Source organism: Lynx rufus, unplaced genomic scaffold (genome assembly GCF_022079265.1).
Source record: "Lynx rufus isolate CCGP_SWC_20201006 ecotype Redwood Valley unplaced genomic scaffold, mLynRuf1.p SCAF_17, whole genome shotgun sequence".
Taxonomy (NCBI): Eukaryota; Metazoa; Chordata; class Mammalia; order Carnivora; family Felidae; genus Lynx; species Lynx rufus.
This window is the reverse complement of record NW_025814831.1, coordinates 46258970-46286233: the sequence shown is the minus strand read 5'-3', so window position 1 is coordinate 46286233 and position 27264 is coordinate 46258970. Positions and strand designations below refer to the sequence as shown.

The 27264-nt window shown below is 46.2% G+C and overlaps 1 protein-coding gene across 2 annotated transcripts in view; it reads left to right on the top strand.

Annotated features, from left to right (window-relative positions):
• The window catches only part of SAMD4A (sterile alpha motif domain containing 4A), a 208918-nt gene that overhangs the window by 155068 nt on the left and 26586 nt on the right, over positions 1-27264 (top strand). Inside the window, exons 3-6 of one of the 2 annotated variants that reach the window (XM_047079629.1) lie at positions 3819-4082; positions 15516-15625; positions 17819-17905; positions 25388-25721. In XM_047079629.1, coding sequence (XP_046935585.1) covers positions 3819-4082; positions 15516-15625; positions 17819-17905; positions 25388-25721 — 795 coding nt within the window. The remainder of the gene's footprint in view (positions 1-3818; positions 4083-15515; positions 15626-17818; positions 17906-25387; positions 25722-27264) is intronic. The other variant, XM_047079630.1, reaches the window with a different exon arrangement.

Sequence of the window (27264 nt, the reverse complement as noted above, 5' to 3'; positions counted from 1 at the left end):
TGTTTTGCATATTTCAACTAGACTTATTCGATAAATATTATTAATTTTTGGTTCACTTGAATTTATAAACGATCCCCTAGATTCTAGTATTCTATTGACATACATACGCATACACACATGTATATGTGTACATACTTGACATTTCCTATAATAAAATACAAGCAATATTGAATCTATATTTCCTTCTAAAATTAATAAGCAATATTGAATCTATACTGTACACAGTATTAAGTTTTAGCTTCAGTTTTTCAAGAGCAGAAAGAGGCACAACCTTGTTCCCCTGGGTAGTTTTTAGTAGGATTTTCAATGTAATGAATCTACTCTGAAACATCCTGCCCCCCACCTCACCTATGGTAAAGTCACAAATGCCATGTAAACTTAGGACTTCAATTCTGCTGGAAACTGCCAATTTCTGATCTATACTGAGATCTTTTTTTTCAAGGTGTACTTAATTCTGCCATGTTCGAATACACCTGGGGGCAGCTTAAGTCTGAATGGAGCATTGGTCGTTGTGTGCTGCATAGCAGTCCACAAGCGAGAACATTCGAAAGGTCTGCTTCTAGCTAGAGTCATTCTGGGACAGCTAACACAGAAGCCTGTTTTCACTGCTCTCCCTCCCTACTCATAGGAAAAGGAAATTTATTTATCTGTTTATTTCAATATCCATTTTCCCTCTTCATCCATTTATCACCACTTCAGATGAGTTCTTTCGGTTAAAAAATGGAGTGATGGGACAACCATCGATAACCTGCCCCTGGCCACCTCATTAATTTTATGGCGGTGTGGCCTGTCTTCCTGCGCTCTGCCCATGGCATTTATTATTTCCTCTGCCAGTCCGTGCCAAACAAAGTACTCTAGCTCACGAGGTAACATGAAAATTGGCTCTGTGGCCAAGGCCTCCACCTCTACCTGAAGATCTGTCTTCACCCCAATATGGCACTGTTGGCAGGTCACCTGTCTCCTTCCCACAGGAAGCCAAGCCTGTATTGCCTGAGGCCTTGGTTCTCCTTGGAGAAATGAGGCATTTGCCCAACATGACTCTGCTCTTATTTAGGTGTGGCATCCAGCCTGGGTCTAAATGCATGGCCCTCTCTGCAAATCAGAAGCTTAGTGGGAGGCATTTTGCTTGGTTGAAACAGTAGGTTGGCTCCTAAGAAGATCTTTCTGTTTCGGTGCCCAGCTGCGGGAGTCTTTATGATGCAGACAGGGTGGGGCCTTTAGTAGAAAGTTACTGGGAAAAGGCTCTGGCACCTCAGGTATAATTGATTTTTTTATTAGAGGCAGAGGCCAAGTTTATACCACATCCCCTGTGACATCAGTCAAGCTCAGGAATATATGAAGACATGGGTGTAGGTTTCTGTGATATATCCCTTTAAGTCCCATTAAGTTAGGTACCTACTTTGTTCCATTCTCAATAACCACGGAGGATACCGACAACCTCCCCAAGGATGCCCATCAATGGGGAGGCAGTGTGGCTTTTAAGAAAAGTTTAGGGGGAAAGAAGCAAATTGGCTCCATCCAACAATGGAATTCAACTGCTTATTCAACATGTGGGGTATTGTTCTCAGTATCCAAAGGTGGGGACTCTCTTAGCAGGGTTACTACCCATGATTATAGATTTACTTGTCACCTCTAACCAGACTAGGTGCTAAAGCACTTCAAAGCTGTGTGTCTGTCTTCGGCAAGGCCTGTTTTTATGGTTTCAGGCTTACTCCAATCCTGGCTATGAAGAGGAGCCCCCATTTCCGCTTGAGGCACACCTGGCTGGCACATTCGGAGCATCCACCAGATACTCTGAAATGGTTGCCAAGGTACCAGGGAGCAAAGATGTCTAAGCTGGACCATCCCAGCACTTGGTGCAGGCCTAAACAAGTCTGCCCCATTTTATATAAATACTTAGACAGGCATGAAATGGATTTTCTGGATGTCTGGCTTTCCTTCCTGTTGGCTTCTCTCTTCATTTTTGCTGCTGCTTCCTTTTTATTTATTTTTTTCTTTCTGCTTTTTTTTTTTTTTTTTTTTTTTTCTTTTTCTCTTGCTACTTCTGATCCAACCAGGTAGCAATGCATTTTCCAGGGAGCCTTTTAAAATAGTTTCTTCCCTAGTCTACTTAGTGGAAAGGCAAGCTATTTCAGCCTGTCAGGGTCAAAAAAAAATTTTTTTTAAACAATGTTCCCTTTGCGTTTTTTAAAGTTCAATGATAATTCCTTGCCTTTGATAGAATCTACCTAATGTAGAAATTTCCCAGGTTGCAAATGATAAACTCAGCAGCTCTCTTGTTCCCCTCCTATTTTGTTCATGAAGAAGTGTCTGACCCTTCTGATTGCCCCCCTTTCACACAAGCTGCCCTCTGGCCATCTGAAGCCACATGGAAACATTGACAACAGAGGTGTGAGCCTCATTGCTCTCGGGGCCCGGCTGATGCCAGCTGACCATAAGCTACCTTCCCACACCACCACTGTCCAAAGACACTTTCTGGGAACACCCAGCCTTTTGGCTCTGGTCTTTATCTTTCAGTTCAGGGCAAAGTAACCTACTGCCCAGGTCTTTGTGTGGTGTGCTACCACACCAGAAACGCAGTTTAACCAAGAACAGAACTTCTTAGACTGGGATGTCAGGTCTGCTGACTAAAAAACACGGAGATTAACACCAGCAAAGAAGCGCTTGTCTGGACTTGGGGGAGCAAATACCTCACTGTAGGGGATACGGCCTGAGATGGAACTTAATGGCTTCCCTGAAAAATGTTTAAAAATGCATGTGGCTCAATTCCATGCTAGCGCTGCAGCAGTCAAAATAAACTGGGCCTGTGAGGGACCAGTGCTTGGAGAGAATGTTATGAATAGACTTATTTTGTGAAGCTGTCACTTAACACGCCCAGGAAAACCAACCAAGGGTACCGTCGGCTTCCTCGGCATTGATTTTGGTTAAATCCCTCCCTCGAATGACCTCCATTTAATTCGGCTAGTTATGTGAGTTTTGTTGCTTTTTCCTAGTTTTCTGGAAAAGAAATTAAACACGGGGGCTACGCAGATGTTGCCCGCTGTGTGGACGAGTTAAACATGCTGGTAAAAACCACCCCCAGCTCACTGAGCGCACCCCACTGGCTTCTGAATGAAAGCCTTGTTACCTGGAAGTGTTTTCAAGATGAAGTTTGGCATTAACCTGTGAAGCCGAGGGAAAGAATCGGCCCTTTCACACACAGCTACCAGTGTCCCACACGGACCCTGAGGTCCGGGTTAGTACGGCGGCCCTCGCTGAGCCTGCACCCTTCCAGAGCTGATAGTTTCCCCTGGTTCCTGGTCGGAAGGACTAGCCCACCCTCTAGCTCAGCCCAGCAAAGATCCCAAATGGTAACCAGCCTGCCTTGCCCTCTAAGAGTCCACCCTAATGACACGGGTAATGTTGGGTTTTGTGTGTTTAAAAAAAAGAAAAAAAATGTGCAGCGTATGTTCTTTTTACTCTTGGCAGATGGCCACTTTGCCAGGCTGTCAAGCCTCACCTGATTTATAGGCCTACTGCCACAAATCCTGATTTCTAGAGTTAGAATGAAAACCAGACCCTGACCCACAAAGCCTAAGGCCAGATGTGTGGGCACTATAGGTATAGCCTCCCTGGGGAAACCCAGCCCAGCACAAGGTCCAGACAGCAGCCCTTGAAGGGAAAGCCCCTGCCAGGCCTGTATTCAGCCTGCGGTGACCACCGATAGAGTCGTCAGACAGGTTAGCATCATCTCTCAGGGTTAAAAGGTATTGTGGGTTCTCTGTGGCCCAGGCTAAAGGGGGGGGAATAACCTATTTCATTTTATTTTTTTTTTCCAGTTCTCTCAGGCCAGGCACACCACAGCCCTTTGAAACGATCTGTGTCCCTTACCCCACCCATGAATGTGCCAAACCAGCCTCTAGGACATGGATGGATGTCTCATGAGGACTTACGAGCTAGAGGACCCCAGTGCCTCCCATCCGATCATGCCCCCCTGTCTCCACAAAGCAGTGTAGCCTCTTCAGGAAGTGGTGGGAGTGAACACTTAGAAGATCAGAACACTGCTCGTAACACATTCCAAGAAGAAGGTAGTGGTATGAAAGGTGAGTGACTGAACGAGAAACCACTGGGAACAGAGTTGGCCCCTTTATTTGGAGTTAGAAGGGTAAAAAGAGAGGTAGATAGTGAGCAAGAGAGGAGCCCAGTCCTCTCCCCAGGCTTATGCATTGGACCCATCCCTTGCAGAGCTTCAGGGTTAACCATTCCTGGGATTCCCCTTCCTGGGAAGCCTGGGAAGCAGGAGCCAGAGCAAGAGAGGTCAACACTCTTTTTTTTTTTTTTTTAAATGCAGGGACTTGCAGGCAGTTAAATGAGTCAAGCTAACTGATAGGATCTACTGTTTGCACATACATTTCTCAGCCTGCCCTGTTTGTAAAGGCGCTCAGCTACTCCAGCCTTCTACCTCCTTGCTGTGGCCAGGGAACCGTCAATAATGTAACAAAACAAACCACAGGATCTTTTTTTTTTTTTTTTTTAGGTCTTTCTTAATGCAGAATCATAGTAGTGCTTCCTTTCTCTCTCCCTTTTCCTTTGATATCCAAAGAAACTTTTAAATTCTTTTCTCTGCATCTGTTTAAGGGACATGAAAAAAATACCACTGAGAATCTCTGACAGTGTTTTAAGCCTGATAACAGATTTGCATACAGGTGATAAAGGCCTTTTTGTGCAGCATAAATAAATGTTTGTACATTGCCCTGTAAATCTGTCCTTTTCTTAACGATACTCATCAGGAGACAGAGACTTCCCAATTACCCGTGATAGGTTCAAAGAGGATACGTGCATTTTGTATTTTTAGACGCTAAGTTGTTCAAGGTCTGGGAAGTCCTTAGGGAAAGATGCTCATTAGGGACACACTAATTTGTTTTCGATGGAGAAACAATAACCAGTCATGCTTCTGGGAGTACAGTGCTGAGGGGGGGTCTGGGAGCACCCCCTTTGCTGGCATCCATGGTGCTGAGGTTTTGTGTCTCTGACCTTCCCCTCAAGAAGGATCATTGTTGACAAAGGAGGCTGTCTACCGAGTCCCCTCTCCGCCATGGCAGTGTGGCACAGAAAGACGCCCATGACCACCCAGGGGCCGACTATGAGAGAGTACCAGGCTGAAACACGGAGCCTGTCCACTAGGGGAATGAAGTGCATTCCTCAAACGTTCCTCTCCCTCAACTGCAGGCCTGTGTGCTCCCCATGCCACCCCCACCCCGTGATGAATGCCCAGAGTGAGTGGGATGTGTCCTGATGCTTTTCTTCTGCTGATACAAGTGGGTCTTTAAAGGTGTTTAACAGGCAGCACAAACAATGGCTCATTTTGGCATGGAGGGGATGTGTGTCCTCTTTCTCTTTCACAGTTTTCGAGGGAATGTGTCATAATTTTGGAGATGTAGCAAAACTCATTTCTGAGTCCACGTTACGTGGTTGTGTGCTCAAGCGGCTGAGCCCCAGGTGACGGGTAGCAGGTGAGGCTCAGCCAGGCTTTAGGTAAGCCTGCAGGGCATCTGTCACTGGGGCACCGGAGCACCTGAGGGACCAAGGGAGGCAGGGTCAGCCATTGTTCTGGACTAGCTTCTTCCCAGGCGAAGTGGAGTGTCTGGCGGCACGTTTCTGAGAAAACATATGTGCGATTCTAATTGGTAACTGAGGGAAGGAGGCCTTGGCCTTTGTGTTCAAGGGCGAGGAGGGTCCTGTGGGAAGGCCGTTCTCTAGGATACAGACCTCTCCTAGAGAGGAATGCTGGTCCTGTCTGGTTATAAGAGGGTTGCTTTCTTTTCTTTTTTTTTCTTCCTTTTACTTTTCTTTCTTTCTTTCTTTCTTTCTTTCTTTCTTTCTTTCTTTCTCTTTCTTTCTTCCTTTTACTTTTCTTTCTTTCTTTTTCTTTCTTTCTTCCTTTTACTTTTCTTTCTTTTTCTTTCTTCCTTTTACTTTTCTTTCTTTTTCGTTCTTCCTTTTACTTTTCTTTCTTTCTTTCTTCCTTTTACCTTTCTTTCTTTCTTTCTTTCTTTCTTCCCTTTCCTTTCCTCTTTCTTTCTCTTTCTTTCTTTCTTCTTTAATGTACACCTTCAACATTCTCCCAAAGTAGTTAAAGGTATGCTCACTGTGTGCTGTCATGGTGAGGTGAGAAAACAATAATGAGAGCATTCTTTTAATGTTTTTATTTATTTATGAGAGAGAGAGATAGAGACAGAGCACGAGTAAGGGGGGGGGGCAAAGAGAAAGGGAGACACAGAATCTGAGGCAGGCTCCAGGCTCTGAGCTGTTTGTGCAGAGCCTGACATGAGGCCTGAACTCACAAACCATGAGATCATGACCTGAGCCGAGGACGGATGCTTAACCAACTGAGCCACCCAGACACCCTGCGAGCACGTTTTTAAAGAGAAATGAATGAGAGGAAAATTGAATAAATTTCTTATTGCTGTTTTAGAATAAAAGTCAAAATCAAAGTTCAAGGAATATCCCATATATAAGCTTCTTTTATTCTTTTCTTCAGAATTGATAAGAATTGTCTCCTCAGAGATTCTTCAGTCACAAAGTGATGCAGATAAGCGCTTATATCCAAGAGTTTCTTTATAGGCCCAAGGGATATGGTCAGAAAACAAGCTATTTGGTGACTGGATGAAACAGTGGACTCTTTCCTATGTATATCCACCTTCTGCTGACCTATTGAACTGCTTGCTCCAAAGAATTGGTTTGGGATTCAAAATATAAAGTCCATAGCAAAGCAAAGGGCAAAACATATTTGAATGAGGACACGAGAAACAATGAAGGATTCTGTTTGTGGGATAAGTGTATTCGCAGTTCAGCTGATAGGTCAAGCAGTAGACGTGTCCGTACCCCAAAACAGTAAGCATCCAGAGTCAGGGTCCAAAAGCATCCAAAAAGCCACCCCCTGGCTGTGCCTGGAGAGGTCTTCTCGAAAAGGCCACTGCTCAACTCTGTCAGCAGAGACGATCCAGAGTGGCCTTCCAGGACGCACCCAGGAAGCAGCCCTCACCATGCCCAGCCTAAGAGGTTCTCATTGGATCCCTACGTCCAAGGGCAGACACCCGTTTTAAGTTTCCAAATTAATTCATACTTTCTGGGAAGTGAAATATGAAATCTAAGGCTGAGCTTCTAAAAAGAGCCAGCTCTTCCTCTCGAATTCACATCTCTTTCTTTCTTGGGACCAGGTCCTCTGGCAGAATTATCAGCCCTTTGAGGCTACTTTCCGGTCCACCTCGGGGTGCCATCACTGCATTGCTATTTTCCTACATTTTTAAAAAAGCCTAGTATATAGAAACAACAAGGTATCTGCGGTCGAATTTGGAGGAGTTCCAAATCTCCAGAAGATGCATGTCAGCCCTCCCCCTACACCTTGGGAAAAGGATAAAAAGTCACCATAATTGAGCTGAATTTAGTATGAATTCATCTTTCTTGCCAACAGCTCTGCATACCTTGCTGAAACATTGTTCATCTATTCCTTCCTTTTCATCTGGACAACCTGCCAGGTTTGGCTACGAACCGTCCCTTAGGAATGTGCCTCTTGGGTCAAAAGTGTGAAATAAAGCTCACGGCCCAGCATTCTTCTTTTTAAGATTTTCACAAACATCGATCTCTCCCTCTTTTGTCTTGGTGTCAGCACACCCTGTCAGGGATCGTCACGAAGTTCTCTCCCAAGTAGACCAACTTGTGCTCTCAGAGGATTAACATCATCTGTCTGCTTTGCTTTGTTTTTCCTTTTATAGTAAATACCCATCCTGAACATGTAAGTCAGCTCCAAAGCACAGATTGGATGTCCCTCAGGGTAGGGATCTCGGACTAATCTCAGGGTAAAGCAAGAATGGGATTAGCCACTGAAGTAGAAATTAATGAACAGAAGTGGGAAACAGCAGGAATATGAGAGTTCCCCCCGCCCCCCGCCCCTTAACATGCCCTGTGGAGGCTACTGCTTATACATGTTTGGATCAGATATGCTGATTGTGGTTTCTAAATTCAGTTGTCCTTGTTTGCAGAAATGTCACTGTAACATTTCCCAGGGGAAGAATCCCAGATTCATGATTCCCGAGTCGATACTCAGTTATGTCCTCCTTCCCCTCGGTGCCAACATGAGTGGAATGTGCTCTCTTACCTCTTCTCTCATGCAAAGCCTTCAGGTGGCCGAGAGGAGAAAAAAGATACTCCCATAATTTCCTGGAAGGAGGAGAAAATATAGAAGAGCAGAAGTCGATTGGGGGAGGGAGCATTCCTGCCCCTCATTTTAGCACCATGTCCTCAGAAATGATGTGTAGACGCAACACACAAAGACTTCTCAAAAGGCCAGCGCTGTTGATGAGTGATGTGGCTGTGTTCTACGGGAGCAAAGAGAAAAAAAGAAAGACTTATTAGGTTTTACTTTAGTCCTTATCAAGTCAGTTGACTTTTAAGCACCTGCTGAGAGAGGCTTGGGGCTAGTTACTGGGGAGACAGAGAAGAAATAGATTGTATCTGCCTCAAGGGAGTCCTGTCACATGAACAACAAACAGGTACCTGATGCAGGTGTATGGCTGTGAAAATGTCTTGTCTTCGGAGACTTGTGCTGGGTCAGACAGGCACCAAGGAGGTCCCTAATGCAAAGTGGAGAGAAGTTAAGGAAAGTTCCTGAGGAGGAGAGTCCTGGAGCTGAGTCTTGAAGCATGATTAAAGTTAGCCAAGTATATAAGGTAAGGGAAGGGCATTCTGTGCAAAGGGAAAAGAATACATGAAAGCATGGTGATGGGACAGGTTGACTGAATGCATCTATGGCTCAAGTGTCACATGGGAAAGAAGTCTGGAGAGGGGAAAACCAGATGCTAGGCTTTGCGAAAGATCTGACATTGATAGAAGCTGTTGAAGGCATTTAGCAGCAGAGCGACCTGCTTACGTTTGCTCATTAGAAATCAGACCCTAGCAGAAGTGTTGGGGGGACATGGAGGAGGGGATGAGGGGCAGGGGAGTCTGGATTGGGAAGCCAGCTGAGAGGTGGGGGATATTTTAGTGACTGAGGAGGAAAACGAGGTGGGACCAAGGCAAGCAGCAGCAAGAATGGATTCAAAGGAATGTGTCTGTGTGGTCTTCGTGAGGTAGAATTGAGACAGCTCAGAACTGAAAGTGCACTAGTTAAATGCAGATGGTGCTCCGGAGCAGGAGGAATTGAGGATGATGCCCAGGTTTCTGCCTGGGACAGCTGGGTAGCCCATGGTATCATCTAAGGCAAAGAGCATATAGAAGAAACAGATTGAGGGCCATTGTGAAGCATGGGGAGTATGAGAACCTACAGAACTTTCCAGTGGACGTGGGCCAACACTGTGGTGCACCATGTTCTTCCCTGGCACAGCCTCCCTGAGCTCTGGCTCCTCTCCTCACCTGCACAGGTTGAATATTCTGCCTACCTGTAGGGAAACTCATGTGGGAGACTCCCTTCCAGATTTCTGGCTAGTAAGGCTCATAGATTTGGGCTCCTATGAGTGAGAGGCTCCATGACTTTCTCATTGCAGTCATCAGTGTGAAAGGGGTAGAGGTTACGGTCTGTTTCTCTTGATATATGCTTCAGCCTCACCATAATGGGTTAACATTAACTGGGTTGACTTATAATGTGTTGCTGTTATATTAGTACAAAATATGGAGGTAACTGAAACTGTTGCATTGTTTGTCTATAGACATAAAAAAGGTTAAGAAGGAAACTGTGGCTTCAGGAACCTTGATAGAAACACAGCAGTTAAGAGTGGAGGGGACCAGGGACTGCGAAAAATAGGCTTAGGTTGCCTTTTCTAGGGAGTCTTTCTTAGATGAAACGTAAGTAAACTTTTTTTTCTCCACAGCAAAGGAAATATATTGCCTATTCTGAAATAGCCAGTTGTGGGGTTTTGAGTTGTTTTTGAAATGTAAACCTCTGAACTTCTGCCTGTCTTAGAATGAAATTAGAAAAATTATTGAGAAGTGTGATTCTCTTAAAGACAAAGAACCCTGACAGACACCTTCATGAGCAAGATTGTGAATACAGCATTTCTGAGGGTCATAAAGGTGTAAGTGACAGAGTGGGAGGGGGCTGAGACACTATTCTGCATGGCTGTCATGGCAACAAGCCACTATTTTCTGAATGTTGACTTTCTAGACGCTGTCTTGAATTCGTCTAACTTCAAGGCCAGGACTTAGTAAATTTACCTCACTTTCTTCACTCCCAAATACCAGCATAGAGCCTGCATGGATAGGTCCTAATGGGCTCAGATTGTGCCCCCTCTTCTAAGGTAGGCGGAAGGCTCCTTGTCCTTGAAAAGCAAATTTCCTGGATTCCCCCAAATTCTAAGGGTCATGAGTCTTTTAACCACCCTTCCTTGCCAAGCGTGTGTCTTCTGCTGCAGTGCTTTAAGAACTGTGCGGGCACGTAGAGGGTAGCTTGCGACGTGGAACCCAGCCGCTATTTAACGACGCAAAGCAAGCTGCGTGTGGAAAACCACTTATGAATGTCACGGCTAACGGAAACTGAGAAATTGAGTCCCTGCACTTGTATCCAAACCCTCTAAGTGGGTATTTCACTCAACCTGTTTCTTCAGAGACCCACACATGCTCCCCATCAGCATGGAACCCCTCCTGGAGGCCACCATGGACACTTCCCAGGACTGAGGAGCGTGCTCACAGTTCACAAGAACCATAGACCAAGGCGCCTTCTTCCTTTCGCTCAGAGGCTAGAACAGCACTGAGCTGTTCATTCTGCTCTGGCCAGAAAGAGACAGGCATCAGTAATATCGATGGTATTCCTAGACTTCTGCTTTGGATTTGAAAGGAATCTTTCCCCTCTCACTTCAACACTGAAGAGTTAGCCTCTTCTTACCCCTCAGTTGGCTCACTCCTCTCCCTCAAAGACCAAGGATGCAGTTGTTTCCCGGGAAGAGAGAGAGTTGTTTGAGATTAGCCTGGCTCTCTGTGGTGAATGGGAGTTTCTCTTCTGTCTGCAGGTACCAGGACAAGGTGAGGCTCCTTGTGGAAACCAAGGCTGTTCGTGTTTCTCTCTTCCAGGAACGTTTTACTCCCTGCCCTTTATGATGCTTCCCATATTGAGCCCTTCTGCAGTACCGGTTCCATCTTTCAATCTTGTGGAGCCTCTTTGTTTGTGAGGCAGGTGCTGCATGGCCTGCTGAGTGGTATTTGCAGCCATTCCAGCAGCAAATATTTGAAAAAAGCAGCTCAAGTTCTACTTGGAGCCCAGCCTCTGTGTGAGCTGTTGTGCGCACCACAAAACCTCTCTGTGGCTGGTTTGTCCAAACTCTAAAAGGGGAAATAGAACTCAGCATAATTGGAAATTGATCCCATTGGTAAAGGCCATCAGGTACACACAGAGCATGGAAAAGATGAGTGTAGTACTATGCCCAAAAAAGGCCTTATGAAGATAAACCACTATGGACTGCAGCAAGATCTAGAAGGAGCTTTGTGAAAGACGGACACTGTGCACAGGGGCCACCATCTGCACACAGTGCTTTCTCCTAGAAACCTGCTACCCTTCAGCTTCCTCCTCCCGGTTTTCTTCATGGGCTTCTCTTCTCACACCTTCCCCTAAATGCCTCATGCTCCCAGGGCTCCATCTTAGCTCACCCCTGTTCTCATTGCATGCTCTTTCCCTAAGTGACCTCACCCACTTCCATGGCTTCAAGCCACCACCCACCACGTGCTGCTGACAAGTTCTCCGGCTCAGACCTCGCTTCAGAAATCCTTCTAGCTGACTTTCCCACCTGGATGGCTCAAAGGCAGTGACACTCGGCCGACATGAAGTAGAGCTCACCATCTCTCCCTTGCCACCCCAAACCTGCTGCCCCCCTGTACTTTCTGTCTTCCCAAGCTTGAGTCAGAAGAACCACCAGTCTCACTCACATTCCCTATTCCCTGATCTTCAAGCGCTGTCCATTTATATCCTTTCCTTCTCACCACCGCCCTTCCAAGCCATCTCCAAGGGCTTCGGTTCATCTCCCAGCCTCCACTCCCACATCCCCTCGTCCAGGCTTTACACTGACAGTCGTCACCTTTCTTACATACTCATCTGATAGTGCCTCTGCTGCCCAGATTTCAGCAGTGCCTCATCACCCAAACATGAGGCCTACTGTCCTTGTTTCAGCATTATAGATCTCAATCATTGGACCCCTGCCTATTTGTCCCACCTTGTTACTTACTATCATTCACCCAAGTGCTTGCTCAGCCCCAAATGCTCTCTTAGCTCTGTGCTTGCTAATATGCTGTTCCTGCCTCCTCAGATGGCTTCCTCAGTAGGTCTGCCCAGTGATTCCAGGACTGCTGCTACTTTGAAGCTATCCCTTATTCCCCAGGGCAAACCAGAATGCACATTGTTCTGTGCCTGCCTAGAACTTTGAGTTGACTTAGCACTTGTCCTGCAACTATTATAAATGTTTTGTGTGAGTCAGCTATTCTCTTTGGATTAAAAGTTCCTTGATGGCAGGGACATGCCTGGCCCCCACAGCAAACGTTCAAAATATTGAGCAAATATCGGGATGCTCGCACTTGCCAAGGAAGTCAACCCGGCATAGAGCAAAAGCATCTTAATCTTTCCCACACTGCATAAGAGAGTGACTTTCTAGTCATCTGGGATCTCCATTGGCATGTCGAGCAGAAGCAGCCCAGATGAAGCTAAATGGCTATGTGCCAGCCAGAGGTGGGAGCCCAGGAGGCACGCGTGACATCAATCACGTATCTGCTCCCAAAGGAAATACCCCTGCTTGTCTGTGTCTCTCAACTCTAGCCACAGCTTTGCAGAATGAAAAACCACAATATCTGAGGTTATATGAGGTGGTTCTTAGTTTTGCATCCAACCCTTTGGCACCTGGTACACAGGAAAGGACCTGAACTTTTAGCTCGACTTTGCCTCTGGGTAACATCGTCACAGAATCTAGCATCCAAGTCATTGGAGTTCCTGGCTTGGGAGGAGTGAAATGGTCCGGGTGCTCTTGCTTCTCTGGTTTATTTCCCTCCTAATGGAGTTTTGTTTTAATTCCTGGCAAAAGAAGATACCTTGTCTCGAACCAGGGGATGAAAGATTAGTAGGCTATGTTCTTAAGAACTGGGATTTCTTCTTCTTTGTTCATCAGTTCATGTTTCAGGAAGGAGAGCTCTTCAAGCACACAACACCGAGCTAGGCACTGAGACACTCACTATACAAGCAGAGTCAACATGTGCCTGCCTCAAGGGAATATACGGCCAAGAGAAGCTTACATTTCCCAGCAACATTATCTAGAAGTAACTTCTCAGGAAGGCCTAACTCACTGTGTTGTGTAGGAACCTTTTGTAGGAAGACAATTCCCAATGACCCGCATTTTGACTAAACAGGTGAGGCAGGCCCTTCCAGCCCTCTAATAGAAATTCTAGTTGTCAGATATTTTGTGGAAAGGAACTAGTATTGAGTGGAGTATTAGTCTTGACAAGCCCAGACTTGCACCCCGCTCTCCCCAACTCTTAAAACCCTACATTGTCCTCTTGGCATATAAAATACCCAGTTTTTAACATGATTTAGTAGCTGAGGACTCTGTTTTATCATTGGTGGATTTTGCATGATTCAACTGTAGGGCACCCAGTGAAAATCTGGCCCATGAGATGCTCTGTAATCTCTGCAACAGATTTTGCCCAAGTGTGCCTTGGGGTTACCCAGACTTCCCTGAATCATGATCAGTGAGTTTTCTGAGCAACAAGTTGGGGCTTTTCCAAGTAGCAAACATGAATCCTAGTGCCAAAGTTGTTAACACGTTATTGGCCCAAGAGCCGGAGCTGTTGTTATTTGCCTGGTCACTCTGCAGACGTATTAGCATTGTTTCAGCAAAACAAGACATGATGGAGAATAAAGTCTGGTAAAACAGGTCCAGGATGTCGCAGGAAGGACAGCACCAGAGTCCGAGCTGGCAGGGTCTGGACTCTACCGAACTACAGTTTGAGTCGAGGAGGATGTTAGGGGTCTGTACTATGTGCCTGGGGAAGCCTTGTCTCTGTGGTTACTGATGATCCCAGAGGGACCCTCTGCTTGTCACTGTAGAATGAAGGGCCTCCAAGCACAAAATCAAGCCTGTGTTTGGTTCCCCCAGGGGGCCTGAAATCAGGGCCTGATTTCAGAGGAGGCCAGGTTTCTTTAATCAATCCCAGTTAACTACCTTAAAAATTGAAAATTGGAAGGTTCCCACTTACTCTGGAGTGTTTGTCAGTGCCTCAGAATAAAGCACGTGGAAATAGACAGTATATTGTAATCAACATGGTTAGTAATGGATAACACTTTATAGGAAACATGAATAACATTTACCCAGTGCGTCAACATTTCTAAGTACTTTGCAGTCATTGTTTACCCAGCCCTAGCACTGACGGGCTGTTTGGCCCTCATCTCACAAGAAGTTGATATGACATAGGAAAAAGATAGGAATTGGGAGGCCTGGTTCTAGTCCCCAGTTCACCACATACTCCATAAACTAGACTTAATGACTTAATTTTGCCATCTGTAAAATGAGCAAGGAGTGGAGGAAGCTGATTCTAGAGATTTCTCAAAGATCCCATCAGCACAGAAATGCTAAAGAGCATGCACAAGGGCTTTGCTTTGGTTGTACTTAGGAACAAGGTGATAACTCTCATGAATTCTGATAATATTTCTATTAATTTTCCCAACTCGAGAATCCCAGATTTGGGCTTATTTCAGATCTGCTTTGGAATTCCTATTATCCTATGGTCTAAGCAATCTCTGGGTCCTTCCAGTCTTGGTACATTTGTCGTCAATATTCAAGCAAAAGGTCAGAGACACATCCAGATACATTCCATAACTTGGAGAAGTGGTCAGCGGACACACACACACACACACACACACACACACACGAGTGATAGTTTGGAGTCTAGGATGCCCTTATTCCCACTGGGGCACAGGAAGACAGAAGAAAGATTAGGCTAAGAATGACAGCAACCCCACCCGTGGGTCCTACAGTTGCCTGGTTTACCTATCACTGTGGAAGCAGAGGAAGCAGCATGTGGAGAGCTACACTGAACCTAGAAAGAAGTTTTCTTTGAGATGAAGACTCATCATGTGTAGTTTTAACATTCTAAGTCAGTTCTCTCCAAATCAAGGGGTTCCTTGCCATATTTTTGGTCATGAATCCCTCTGAGAATCTTATGGAAACTATGGATGATTTCTGCCCAGAAAAGTAAACATATTTACAAATTGGGATATAATTTTAGGGAATTCCTATATGCCCTGAAGCCCATGGACCCCAAGTTAGCCACCCCTAGTCTAAAGTAGTATAAGGGAACCCAATAGCAGGAATATCAGGGCTAGACCAAGATTTCAAAGTCCAGAATTTGCTGCCAAAATTGAATTGAACAAGTAGTAACATAAAGGGTTTTTTTTTTCTTTTTTTCCCTCTGACCATCACCCTCCTTTCCTTTCTCTATTCCCATATCTTTTGTCATCTCTTCTCGTTCCCTTTCAATTTCTCTCCCCATCTCTTGCACATCTTGCACCACAGATGTTCCAGCCTGGTTAAAAAGCCTCCGCCTGCACAAGTACGCTGCGCTTTTCTCCCAGATGACCTATGAGGAAATGATGGCCCTTACTGAGTGCCAGCTGGAGGCTCAGGTATGTGCTTCAAGGGACCATCCTCTGAGAAGGTGCCCCAGGTGGAACCTGAAGTTGAAGCCCAAGATAGACCTTGTTTGGACCCATACCTGTTCCCACCTAGTAGCTTGCCTTGTTCTAGGAACTGTCAGGTGCTGGCCAGCATTGCATGGTGAGTAAGGCTGGGTTCTTGCCTTCGGTGTCCAGTAGGAGATGGAGACCAGCAGGTAACTCTAAGGCAAATGAGGCTTAGTGAGAAAGAGTATGTTGAAAAAGGTATGACCTAGGTGCATGCTCTACATTCAAGGTGCCAGGGAGGAATCAGTGGAGTGGCCTAGAAGTAACATTTGACCAAAGCCTCAAAGAGTCTGTGTCCCTGCTTTTGCTTTCCTTGCCCCATCTCTCCATCTGGCCAACTAGGGTTTGTTTGGACAATGACAGATTGGTTGTCTGTTGTCCAGTCTGGTTTTCAAATCAGCTAACTTCTAGTAGTTAGTGAGTCGAAGCACCAGGTCATGCCTCAGACCTTCCCCAACGTTTTTCTAAAAGCATGTTCAGATTGGACTCAGCTGAGATTGGAGTAAGTTGTGCAAAATCCTTTTTCTTCTAACTACCTTGAATAACATGGGATAGTCACAGAGAATGAGATTACCCCAGGTCTCAGATTTCATTTCCCTATGTGTGCCCATAAAAGAACAATGTTCTCCCTTCCTTCTAAGGCATCTTTCCCCAAGTGTGGATGCCAAAGGCTAGGCCAGTCGACAGACCCCCCTCAAAACTAAGCATGCTTCGTACCATGCTGTGCTCGAGTAAATAAATCTGAGCAATGTCTTTGTTTCCCTTGGTTAAAATGCCATTTGCATGTTTCTAATTGACCTCAGTTTTCCTTCGAGCAATGATTTAAAAGAATTAATGGTCTGAATAAGCTAACAGTATTTCCCTTGCAGGAAGAGGAGACTGTACCATTTGGGGCAGGACTGCTCTGGAAGCATACCTCCCAGCACATGCTGGTTTCCCATTGCATATTCAGTACCCTCAGTTAACCTCTGTAGGCCTGGCTGAATACCAGTATTGAGATGCAAGACAAAGCCCAAAGTCACTGCACATTCTCAGAGAATGAAAGGCACTAATTTCAACTTCCTAACACTTCTCCCGCTGCTTTTTACATCTTGATTGCTCCTTGAGATCCCAGGGATTGATGAGAGCGACCTCTAACAGCATTTTTTGTGTTTGGGTCAGAGTTGAGGGGAAAAAAAAAATCTAAGTCCTCAGTTATTGACTTGAGAAAACAAACAAACAAACCAAACGAACAAACAAACAAGAAATAATTGACAGAGAGGGCCAAGCCAGAGGCCAGCACAAATTTTTCAGAGTAATTTAATTTACTTGAACCCAAAGTCAAGGTAAACAAATCTACCCCCTAACACTTTATCCTAGAGAGTGAGTTCAGTTGTCACTTGAGTGTTAATATCTCTGAAGGAGAGGCGTCTGGTGTTCCCATCTTTTCCTTCTTTAAGAGGAATCGTATGACTAGTTGCAAGAAGTCACCAGAAGTCTGTAGTAGAGACCTGATTTAAGAAAGGACCTGCTTGGAAATGTGTGATATCTGTAGTCAACAAGGGTTTAAATAAATCCGTAGGCTCAGCATTGCACACAGTTAAGACAAAATCCACAGTCCTAACTGTGAATCCTAATCATTTAGCTGAAGTGATGACTGGAGACCAAAGATGACCTGAAAACTGCCAAAAATTGCCCTGGTTGTAGGACACCTGGTAGAATTGCACCAGCCTTCACATACTCTTGAGATGGAAAACCTAGGAAAGGATTGAGAAAACAATGAAGATCTGTATGGGATGGAGACCTTCAGGCAAACTGAGGGACTGACATGGCAAAATATGGAGAAGAGGGTGTATGACTTTAAAATGATCCTTTAAGACTGTGAAGACATTTCATGCTGGGTGGGTAATTGGCTGTTCTAGCTCCCTCTCTCTTCTCCTAAAGGTCACAACCAAAGGACACGGGCAAATGTGTAGCCAGATGTAGTTAAAATATTTAGTAAGGAGAGGTTTATGACAATGAGTACTGAAGAGAGAGACAAATGGATATTTACTGGTCTGCAAAGGTAGGAACCAAGAAGACAGTAAATAGCCTCCAAGAGTCTTTAAACTGGTTCTTAAAAATATATCTTTAAATATAACTTTTATTTAATTACAGAATGTTACCAAAGGTGCAAGACACAAAATTGTCATCAGTATCCAGAAGCTCAAAGAAAGACAAAACCTCCTGAAGTCTTTGGAAAGGGTAAGTTATCACCAGGTGAGGGCACATCTCCACCTTTATCACGGGAAGATTCTCAGTCGAAAGTGTCACTGGCAGACCTTTTATAGTGTATCACCTTGTTTCCCTACCAGAGGCAGAAAAACATGAAAGGATTTTCAAGTGAACTATCCTGGTTCCCCAAGCTTCTGGGTAACCCGACTGCTGAAATGTACTTATTCCCTGGGTCGAGGCAGCCTGTGACCGGCCATCCCAGTAAACCCCAGGTTCAATAGAGGGAATGAAAATCATTTGGCTGATAAGCACCTATCAGCTGCTACTGTCCCTTTTCGTTTGTTGCCTAAACAAGTTCTCTTCCTATCTTTGTATCCGGACATCACCCTGGTAATGATATTTTTAGGACGTGGTGGCTTTATGATTTCATCTGAGGTGCAGAGGAGAGCAGGCCTGTTCCTGGGCTGCCCTCTGCCCCAAGTTGGGATTCTTGTGTATTGCTGTTGGGAGGTGGTTGGGACTGGTGGGTGGAAAGTTCTGTAGGGATGTGCCGCCTGCGGAGCCTGAGTGGTGAGGTCCTCTAGTGTGTCCAGGGTGACTTTGGAAGGAAACAAAGTATTGAAGGAGGTAGGGCTAATGCCCTACCTATGTTCTGTAAGAACATAAACGTTTTAATGCAGTGAGAGGTTTTTTTTTTTAACTTATAAAAATAGGGGCGCCTGGCTGGCTCAGTCAGAAGAGCATATGAGTCTTCATCTCAGGGTCATGAGTTTGAGCCCTGCATTGGGTGTAGAGGTCACTTAAATAAATAAAACTTAAAAAAAAATTTTTTTTAAAAGATGTGTGTATATAATTTTATATACAACATATAAAGTTATATTTAATGCATATCACATAAAATATAAAGTATATGTATAGAATAAGCATATATAACTTTATAAGAAAAGTGGCTTTAAAGCCATGGGATAGATATAGAGGCTACTCACATGCCCATCTGTGATGAAAGGTCTGCCCCTAATTAAAGTGAATCACAAATGACACGTGACCTATCCAACTGAACCCGAGGTTATTGTTGTTCTTAATTTTATGATAACTCCTTTACCAAGCGGTTTGTCTAACAGAGTGATTATTGCCATCTTTAATATAAGAAACCATTCTCTTTTGGGGACCATTCAAAAGGCCAATTTTCTCTTTATCTGTTAGAAAGCACAGAAAGCTTTCTGCATAATGACTAACTTGCTAAGTATTACGGTGAAAGGGTGACTGTCCCCCCCACCCCACCCAACCCCCACCCCTTACCTCCAGAGCATCCTTTAGGAACTCACAGGAACTCTGCACTGAGGAAATGCACCCACCTGAAAGACGAGATGGAACTGCTGTTTGCTCTACTCCCCGTAACCTTGGGCCATATCAGTGTGTGGACACACAAGGGCACAGGGTGGCACAGGTGGCCTTGATATGCCACAGACTTTCTATCTGGCTTTTGATGAGTCCGTGCCATTTCACACCTAGGATAATAGTGATTCCACAAAAATACTTTCTGCCTGGTTCACTGGAATGGGAATTTTTTTTAAGTTTATTTTTATTTATTTTGAGAGAGAAACAGAGTACAAGCAGGGGAGGGGCAGAGAGCGACAGGGAGAGAGAGAATCCCAAGCAGGCTCTGCACTGTCAGCACAGAGCCTGATGTGGGGCTCAAACTCATGAACCGTGACATCATCATGACCTGAGCCTAAATCAAGAGTCAGATGCTCAACTGACTGAGCCACTTAGGTGCCTGGAATGGGAATTGATAAAAAGATGACAAATTTCATACAAAGTCTGAGAGCAGCTAATGATCAAGAGAAGAGCAGTAATGAGTTTATTTCGACGTCCCTGAGGAGGAAAGCTTGTGCGTCTAGGAGACCAGCACATTCAGCTTGCTTCAGAACACCTGAGTACAGACACTTGTGTGCTTGTCCCTTCAGGAGCTCATGACCTGGGGTTGGGGGTCCTCAGCATCCACTGGGGACTCAGCCCCTTGGCTCGCTCCTCTGGGACCCGAGGCTCTCCTGCTCTTTGAGGGAGGGAGTCATCCCTAATGTGTTACCACTTAGGCCACCAGCGGCAAACTCCATCAGCCCTTTCTCTCGTGCTCCCACACGTCCTAAACTGGTTATGCTGTTGAAAATGCTATCATCAGGCCTTTGTTTGCCTACAGCATTCTTACCTCACACAGAACCTGGGGCCCCGCCCAGGGCTAGTTCATAATCAGTGGTTGCTGCAGATAAGCTCGATGTCCAGAGCCCTTCCACTCAGCCTGAACACTTACTAAGCAGCTGCCTTGGACTACATTTACCCCATCCACTGGAGGCTACCCGTGAGTAACACAGTAATATGTGGCTCCTGCCTTTGGGGAGCACGAGATGCACACTGTGACACAGACATGTCACACAGACACAGCCGGTGCTCTCAAATCCCTTGTGATCAGTGTGGTCACCGAGGCAGGTGGGGGAATCTTCCTGGGATGAAGCACAGCACTCTGCAGTGGTGACGAAGAGGGAAACCTCGGAGGGGCCGACACTGGCTGGAAGACTCGTTAGGAACCTACAGCCAGACTTGGTGCACCCTGGAGCTAAGGCAGGGCCCGCGAGGGTGGAGAGGGATAAGAGAGGTCATTTAGCAGAAGTCCGGGCAGTGGCCTTGGTGCCGTGCCACTTGGGAACAGCAGATATAGGAGGAGTTGCCAGGTTTGGAGAAGTGGGGTTGAGTTCAGTTGGCCAGATTGAGTCTGAGGTGCCTTTGGGACACCCAGGCAGAAAAGGCAAATTAGTGGCCAGAAGAACAAGGCTAGAGTCCACAAGGCCTTGAAAGACTCATCTGTGGGTCATCTGTGCATAATGGCAGTTGACTCCTCCAGAAGTGTGTGCCAAGTGGAAGAGCTGAGGACAGACCCCAAGAAGCACCATCCAGAAGATATGGAGGGACTGAACAGTGACAGGCTGAGCCCACCCAGGGGGTCAGAGAAGCATTTGAAGGAGCAAATCCCATCAGGTGCTGTGGATGTGTCCCCTACAGTGAGGACTGAACACTGCCCCCTGGAACTGGCTGCCAGCAGGTCACTGGTGGCCATGATGAGAAGGGATACAAGGAGAAAGGAGGGATAGAAGCAGAAACTCAGGAACCCAGAAGTGTGAATGGGTGTTGAGGCCACGGGGTAAGGAAGTACATACTTCTCAAGATGTTTGGTGGAAAAGAAAAAGGAAAGATTAGAATGTTGCTGGGGCAAACTTTTCAACATTGATCTTTAATAACGAAAATGTTTCACATGCTTTTATTCACTGTCCTTTTTCAACTAATTCCCAAACTATGAAGCTAAACTATTCCCTGGGAACCTGGCACAGAGAAAGGACATACACACACACACACACACACACACACACACACAATGTTCCCACAGCTCCCTGTCCTGGCTGCATGCTCACACTGTATGGGCCCCAGAAACTGTAAGCATCTCAGGGCAAGGATTCTATTGTATTTGTTTCTAGGTCCCTGATGCTTCACAGTGCTTAGCTCCTGGTTGGGCCCAGCTGGAGTGTGGTGAATGAAAGGTGGCAGGGGAGTAGATTTAAGTAGGTGCAGGAGTGCTGTCTACTGTGCAAGAGGTCCAGGTCTGCTCACACTGGGGGAAGGATGGGACCATGGTCAGTGTGTAAGTGTTGAGACACTGGCTGCCCAAGTTCTGTCTTCCAGACGATTTGCCCCTTGCTGCTGCCACGTGCCCTGAGAAAGGTTTCAAACCAGTCTTCCTCTAAGACCTAAGAAAGCCAGGTGAGGGGTTGGCAAGTAGCTTCCTGTCCTGTGCATGGGCCCTGAGCTGTGCCACCAGAGCTGACTGCTGGCATTGGTGGGCCGGCCTTCGTGGAGGCCTCTGCCATGAGCTCCTTGGCTAGGCACATTAGCAAACGGACAGCTTCATTTTGCCTCTTTGTGTTTATAATGTAGGAGTATATTTATGGTCTGAAGGATCAGTAGAGACTTGGGTTGGTTCCCTATTTTTGTCAACATGGAGAATTAATTCCCACAGCTAGTTGGAGGACACTGGATTGGGTCCCACTTGGGCCATTTTCTAGCTTCCTTCTCAACTTGGGCACTCAGTGTTGAGTTCTAGAATTGATTTCTGAAGAGTCAGATAGGTAACCCTACAAAGGCTGGCATAAGGGGCATTGTTAACTTGTTAGCCGAGTGTTTTCTTTGAGACAGTGGCTTCAAGTCTATGGGGGAAGACAAAACAAAAAAAACTCTGCATGATTCCTGATAAGTTATATTTGACAGAAAGTGTCCATCATTATTCATTAGGTTTATGGCTTCCTTTTTGGTGTGGTTGTCTCCAGTGGAGTAAGGTAAGATTTGAACTTGGGGCAAGTGTATGTTTCCTGTTCCAAAGAGTTCAGCTATTAGCATAATCAAAATCCCCTTCCTCCATCACTGAGTAACTACAGAAGCCTTTTTGCATGTGACAAGAGACAAGTGAGGGTTGTTTGGTGGCAGTTGACACAATGTCATGAGCATGCATTTGCTCACCTCAGTGTTAGCTGTCACGTGGGATGGCATGGCAGGGATGCATGTGATCTCCCAAATAGGCCAGCCAGCTCTGCCTACTCAGCTCCCACTCAGTGAGGAAGCTTCATCCCTTCTCTCTCCTTCTGCTTCCCCCCTCCCCCACCCACCCCCAGTCAGGGGCTGGACAGGATCAGGAGCCGCCACATCCCAGGTGCCAGTTAGGCAGTTGGCAGGAAGTGCAGGACCTAGAGGCAGGGATCCCCCCCACCCCAGTTGGCACATAGTTGGATCAGGAAAGGCCATAGGTGCTCTCCTGGCATGGGTCAGCTAGCTTGCCTCATATGCCCTGCCCTGATAGATCACCAAGTCCAAAATCGAGCGACCAGTCACGTGACTCCATCTAGACTCTGGAAAAGACTGGTCCAGTCTGGGCAGCAGGAAAACTGGGAATGACTCCTGCCTCAGGTTTGCTGGCATAGGCAGCAAGCTAGTCTTCCCCACGCCATGTCTGCCAGGTTTAGAAGGAAGGCCGTAGACTCTCAAGCTCTCCTCTTTAAAAGAAAAATGGACGCTCTCCTCTAAAACAGGCTGGACAGTGGCCCTGGCCAGGACTGAAACAATTCTAATGGCTACTTAGCATTTCACTTTACTCAATGATCCTGGGTGCCAACTAGGCTAAGTTTCTGCTTCCAACCTCCTGAGCAAAGCAGGTTCCCGCCAATGGTGGGGCTGGGCTATTGGTGTTTTGCTGCCCTGAACTGAAACGTGCCTATTTAAGGCTGCTGTCCTCCAGTTTCCTTTTTCTAATCAATTGATAGGAAGTCCAATGTGCTATCGATTGATCGGAAAGTCTGGGTGTAGAGGTGATCGTGTTCCATGGGCTTGTGTTCCTGGACACCATCAAGCAGTTTTTCTTAGAGGAACCCAGGAATGGACTGGTACTCATGCTTCAGGCTTTCGAAATGATGTCTTTGCCATTCTGTGCTCTCAGAAGAGTAAATACTTCATTAGTAATCAGGGCCTTGATTGTCAGTGTCCTTCCTGGGTCCCAAGGAGAGGTCTGTTGCAAAAGCACTTGGGCAGCACTGGGGCAGAGGGCCGGACCGCTCTCCATGCCAAAAATGATTCCCAGGCCCTGACACCCAGCCACAAGCATCAGAGCCTGTCCTGTGCCTCTGTGAGGATCTGGCACATAGATAAATGTCGACCAGAATCAGCGCTCACTCTTTTTCCTAATAAATAACCACCAGTATATCAAACTGTATGTGCAGAAGGCCCCAATTTTATTATACAACATATAAAACCATTTATATTATGTACAATTTTAGTTGATCCTTAAACAACATGGGGCACTGACTCCTCCCCTGTGCAGCTAAAAATCCATGTGTAACTTCTGACTCCCCCAAAACTGAACTACTAATAGCCTACTGTTGACTGGAAGCCTTACTGAAGATATATTGTACGCTATATATGTTATATTCTGTATTCCTATAATAAAGTCAGCTACAGAATAGAAAATGCTAAGAAAATCATCAGTAAATTCTCAACACTGTACTGTATTTATTGGAAAAATCCGCATGTAAGTGGACACACACAGTTCAAACTCATGTTGTTCAAGAGTCAACTGTATTGTATACACATATATTGTACATATTTCTCTCCAGAATGAAACTTCAACAACATGTCACTCCCTTGCTCAAAACTTCCCCTGATGTCTCTTCTCATTTAGAAAAACTCCCAGCTTCCTTGCCTCCATGCTCAGGCCCCAGTAGAAACCTCATTCCCCACCCTCTCCTCTCCCCATCCTGTTCCACCTCCTTGCTATTCCTCACACACCCTGGCATGCCCCCACCTCAGAGTCTCTGCCTTCACCATGCCCTCTGCATGGGGCACGCTTTCCCAGGGTCCTCACGCCCACATTCATTTGGGTTCCCAGTCCAACATCACCCCCTCAGACAGCCTCCCTTCACAGCCACCCTGGCCTGCACCCTAACGCAGTATATTCATCTCAGGGTGAGTTGTAAACTCCCCAAGGGAACCACACTCTTCCCCCCATAACCTCTTGCCTAGGACAGTGCCCAGTTCATCACAGCACTCGACACATACCTATTAACAAAGAAGCACATGACATGGGAACCTGACCCTGACCTGCAGCTTTACAGATATTAACATCCTCACAACCACCCATTGAGGCAGATTTTATCTTTATTTTATACACAGAAATAGGCACAGGGAGGTTAAGTTGTTTACCCAAGGTCATACAGTAGTGTCAAAATTTGAACCCCAGCATCTGTCCTAGAGTCTGTATTCTTTGAAGTTTTACTTGTTTTGAGAGAGAGGGAGAGAGCCAGCAGGGGAGGGGCAGAGAGAGAGAGAGACAGAGAATCCCTAGCAGTCTCTGCACCGTTAGGGCAGAGCCCAAGGTGGGGCTCGATCCCAAACACCATGAGATCATGATCTGAGTGAGATCACTTAACGGACTGAGCCATCCAGGCACCCTCCTAGAGTCTGTATTCTTAACCACTGCCCTGTGGTGCCTGTGTCGTGGGCTGAGGGTGTGAACGAGCAGGTCCCTTCATCCTACACAGGACAGGAAGTTACCACATGACCCAGCTTTATTATACAGCTTCTAAAGTGTGTGCATGTAAAATATATAAATGCTTTTTATAGAAATTCACTGAGGAAGCCAGGGAAGGAAATGTACAAAATCGTTTTAGTGATCACCTCTAGATGGTGGGATTTTCAGGTGATGTATATTTTCCTCACTATGCATATCTGTATTTTGCCAAGTTTTCTACCGGGCTAATAATAGAATGATAACATGGCTGCATTTCTGAAGACTGTTGGGATGAAGGGGCCAGCAGCTGTGAGTCCCGCCTGGGAATAGCTCCGGGCAGGGGGAGGGAGACGTCAAGGTGGGCCATCCCCAGTGCTGACCCTAACCAAAGTCTTCTCCCTCTGGCCGTCCAGGACATCATCGAAGGGGGCAACCTGCGCATCCCGCTCCAGGAGCTGCACCAGATGATCCTGACTCCCATCAAGGCCTACAGCTCCCCAAGCACTACCCCCGAGGCTTGCCGCCGGGAGCCCCAGGCCCCCCACCCGCCCTCACTGATGGGCCCTGAGGGCCAGACCCCTGACTGCAAAGACAGTGCCGCAGCCACTGGTGCCACAGCCACCGCCTCCGCTGGGGCCAGCGGTGGGCTCCAGCCACACCAGCTGAGTAGCTGTGATGGGGAGCTGGCCGTCGCCCCCCTGCCGGAGGGGGATCTCCCTGGGCAGTTCACACGTGTCATGGGGAAAGGTAGAGCCTGATTCTCCCACCTCCGCCATTGTTCTCTCAACACCACTAATCAGAGCTCCTGGTTCCTGAGGAGCTTCCCCAGGGTGCTGGATAAACCTGTCAGGGTAGATGCCATTAGCCCATTTACAGATGAGGAGAGTGAGGCTCAAAGGTGGTCATTTGGAACTGAACTCCAATCTCTCTGACCCCCAGAGGCCTCTTCCTTAACCCTGTCTCCTTTTCTCTTCCACTCCCTCAAAGCTGGGCCCTCCTAGCAGAGTGAGTGCTCATTGGGCCTCTGGGCCTGCGGGCAGAAGGAAGTCAGCCCTTCCCTTACTTAATACAGACTACTCTTTGAAGGCACCATAGCCATGCTGTGTACCTGTCTGGAGGGCAGACTGAATTCTCATGTGATTCTTTGGGTAGGAGCACTCTTTCTACCTCCCCCGTGCGTGGCACAGTGACTACGTGATTATCTTTGAAAGGTCCAGTGCTAGAATAATTTGCGCTTACACGGGGTGTCCCACACCCCGTGTAATCACAAGAAAGTGTGATTATTTTAAAAACGCAATGAATGCCAGTACTTTTCCTTTGGGAAGAAGAAACAATTTTTTCTTCTTTATTGTCCAATATTTCAGATCATTTTATTTTATTTTTTTTTATTTTTTTAACATTTATTTATTTTTGAGACAGAGAGAGGCAGAGCATGAACAGGGGAGGGTCAGAGAAAGAGGGAGACACAGAATCTGAAACAGGCTCCAGGCTCTGAGCTGTCAGCACAGAGCCCGACGCGGGGCTCGAACCCACGGACCGTGAGATCATGACCTGAGCCGAAGTCGGATGCTTAACCGACTGAGCCACCCAGGCGCCCCCAGATCATTTTAAAGAAAACAAGTTTTTACCAAAAGAAATGGACACCTGAGTCTTAGAGGTGCAGTGAGAAACTTCCCATGTGCCCACATCCTAAAAAAAAAAAAAAAGACTTACCTCCATAGGAATCTGGTTCAGAGGAGACTTGTATCATCCCTTTGAGCTGAGATGGCCAGGGTGGGTCCCTGGTCTCCTCCCACTCACCTCCTAGCTCTCTCTACCTCCCAACCTCCCACCCCGGATGGGGGCTCTTCACAGTGTGGGATTAGAACAGATGACCCCCTGGGTAAAGATACATGTGGGAGTGGATACCTGAGTGTAACCCCTGGTGGGCTCGGAGACCCGAACTTCTCTGGCATGGCTACTTGTTACAGTTTAGCTACTTTCAAATAAATTATAAATCCATGCTCAACATAAAAAATCAAAACTAAACAAGATGATGGAAAGTGAAAAATAACCTGTCCCCCAAGCCCTGCCATCTTCCTCTGCAGAGGTGACTGCTATAAACAGGTTTAGAACATCCCTTCAGGAACTTTGTACTAATCGTATACAAGCACATGAGAATCCTTTTCACACACAAACAGGTGTTGTTTATACATTTTTCTGCAGCTAGTTTTTCCTACATTATATACTTTTAGTATTTCTATCCATACAATATCACCACCCTATTCTTTTTTAAATGTTGCATACTGTT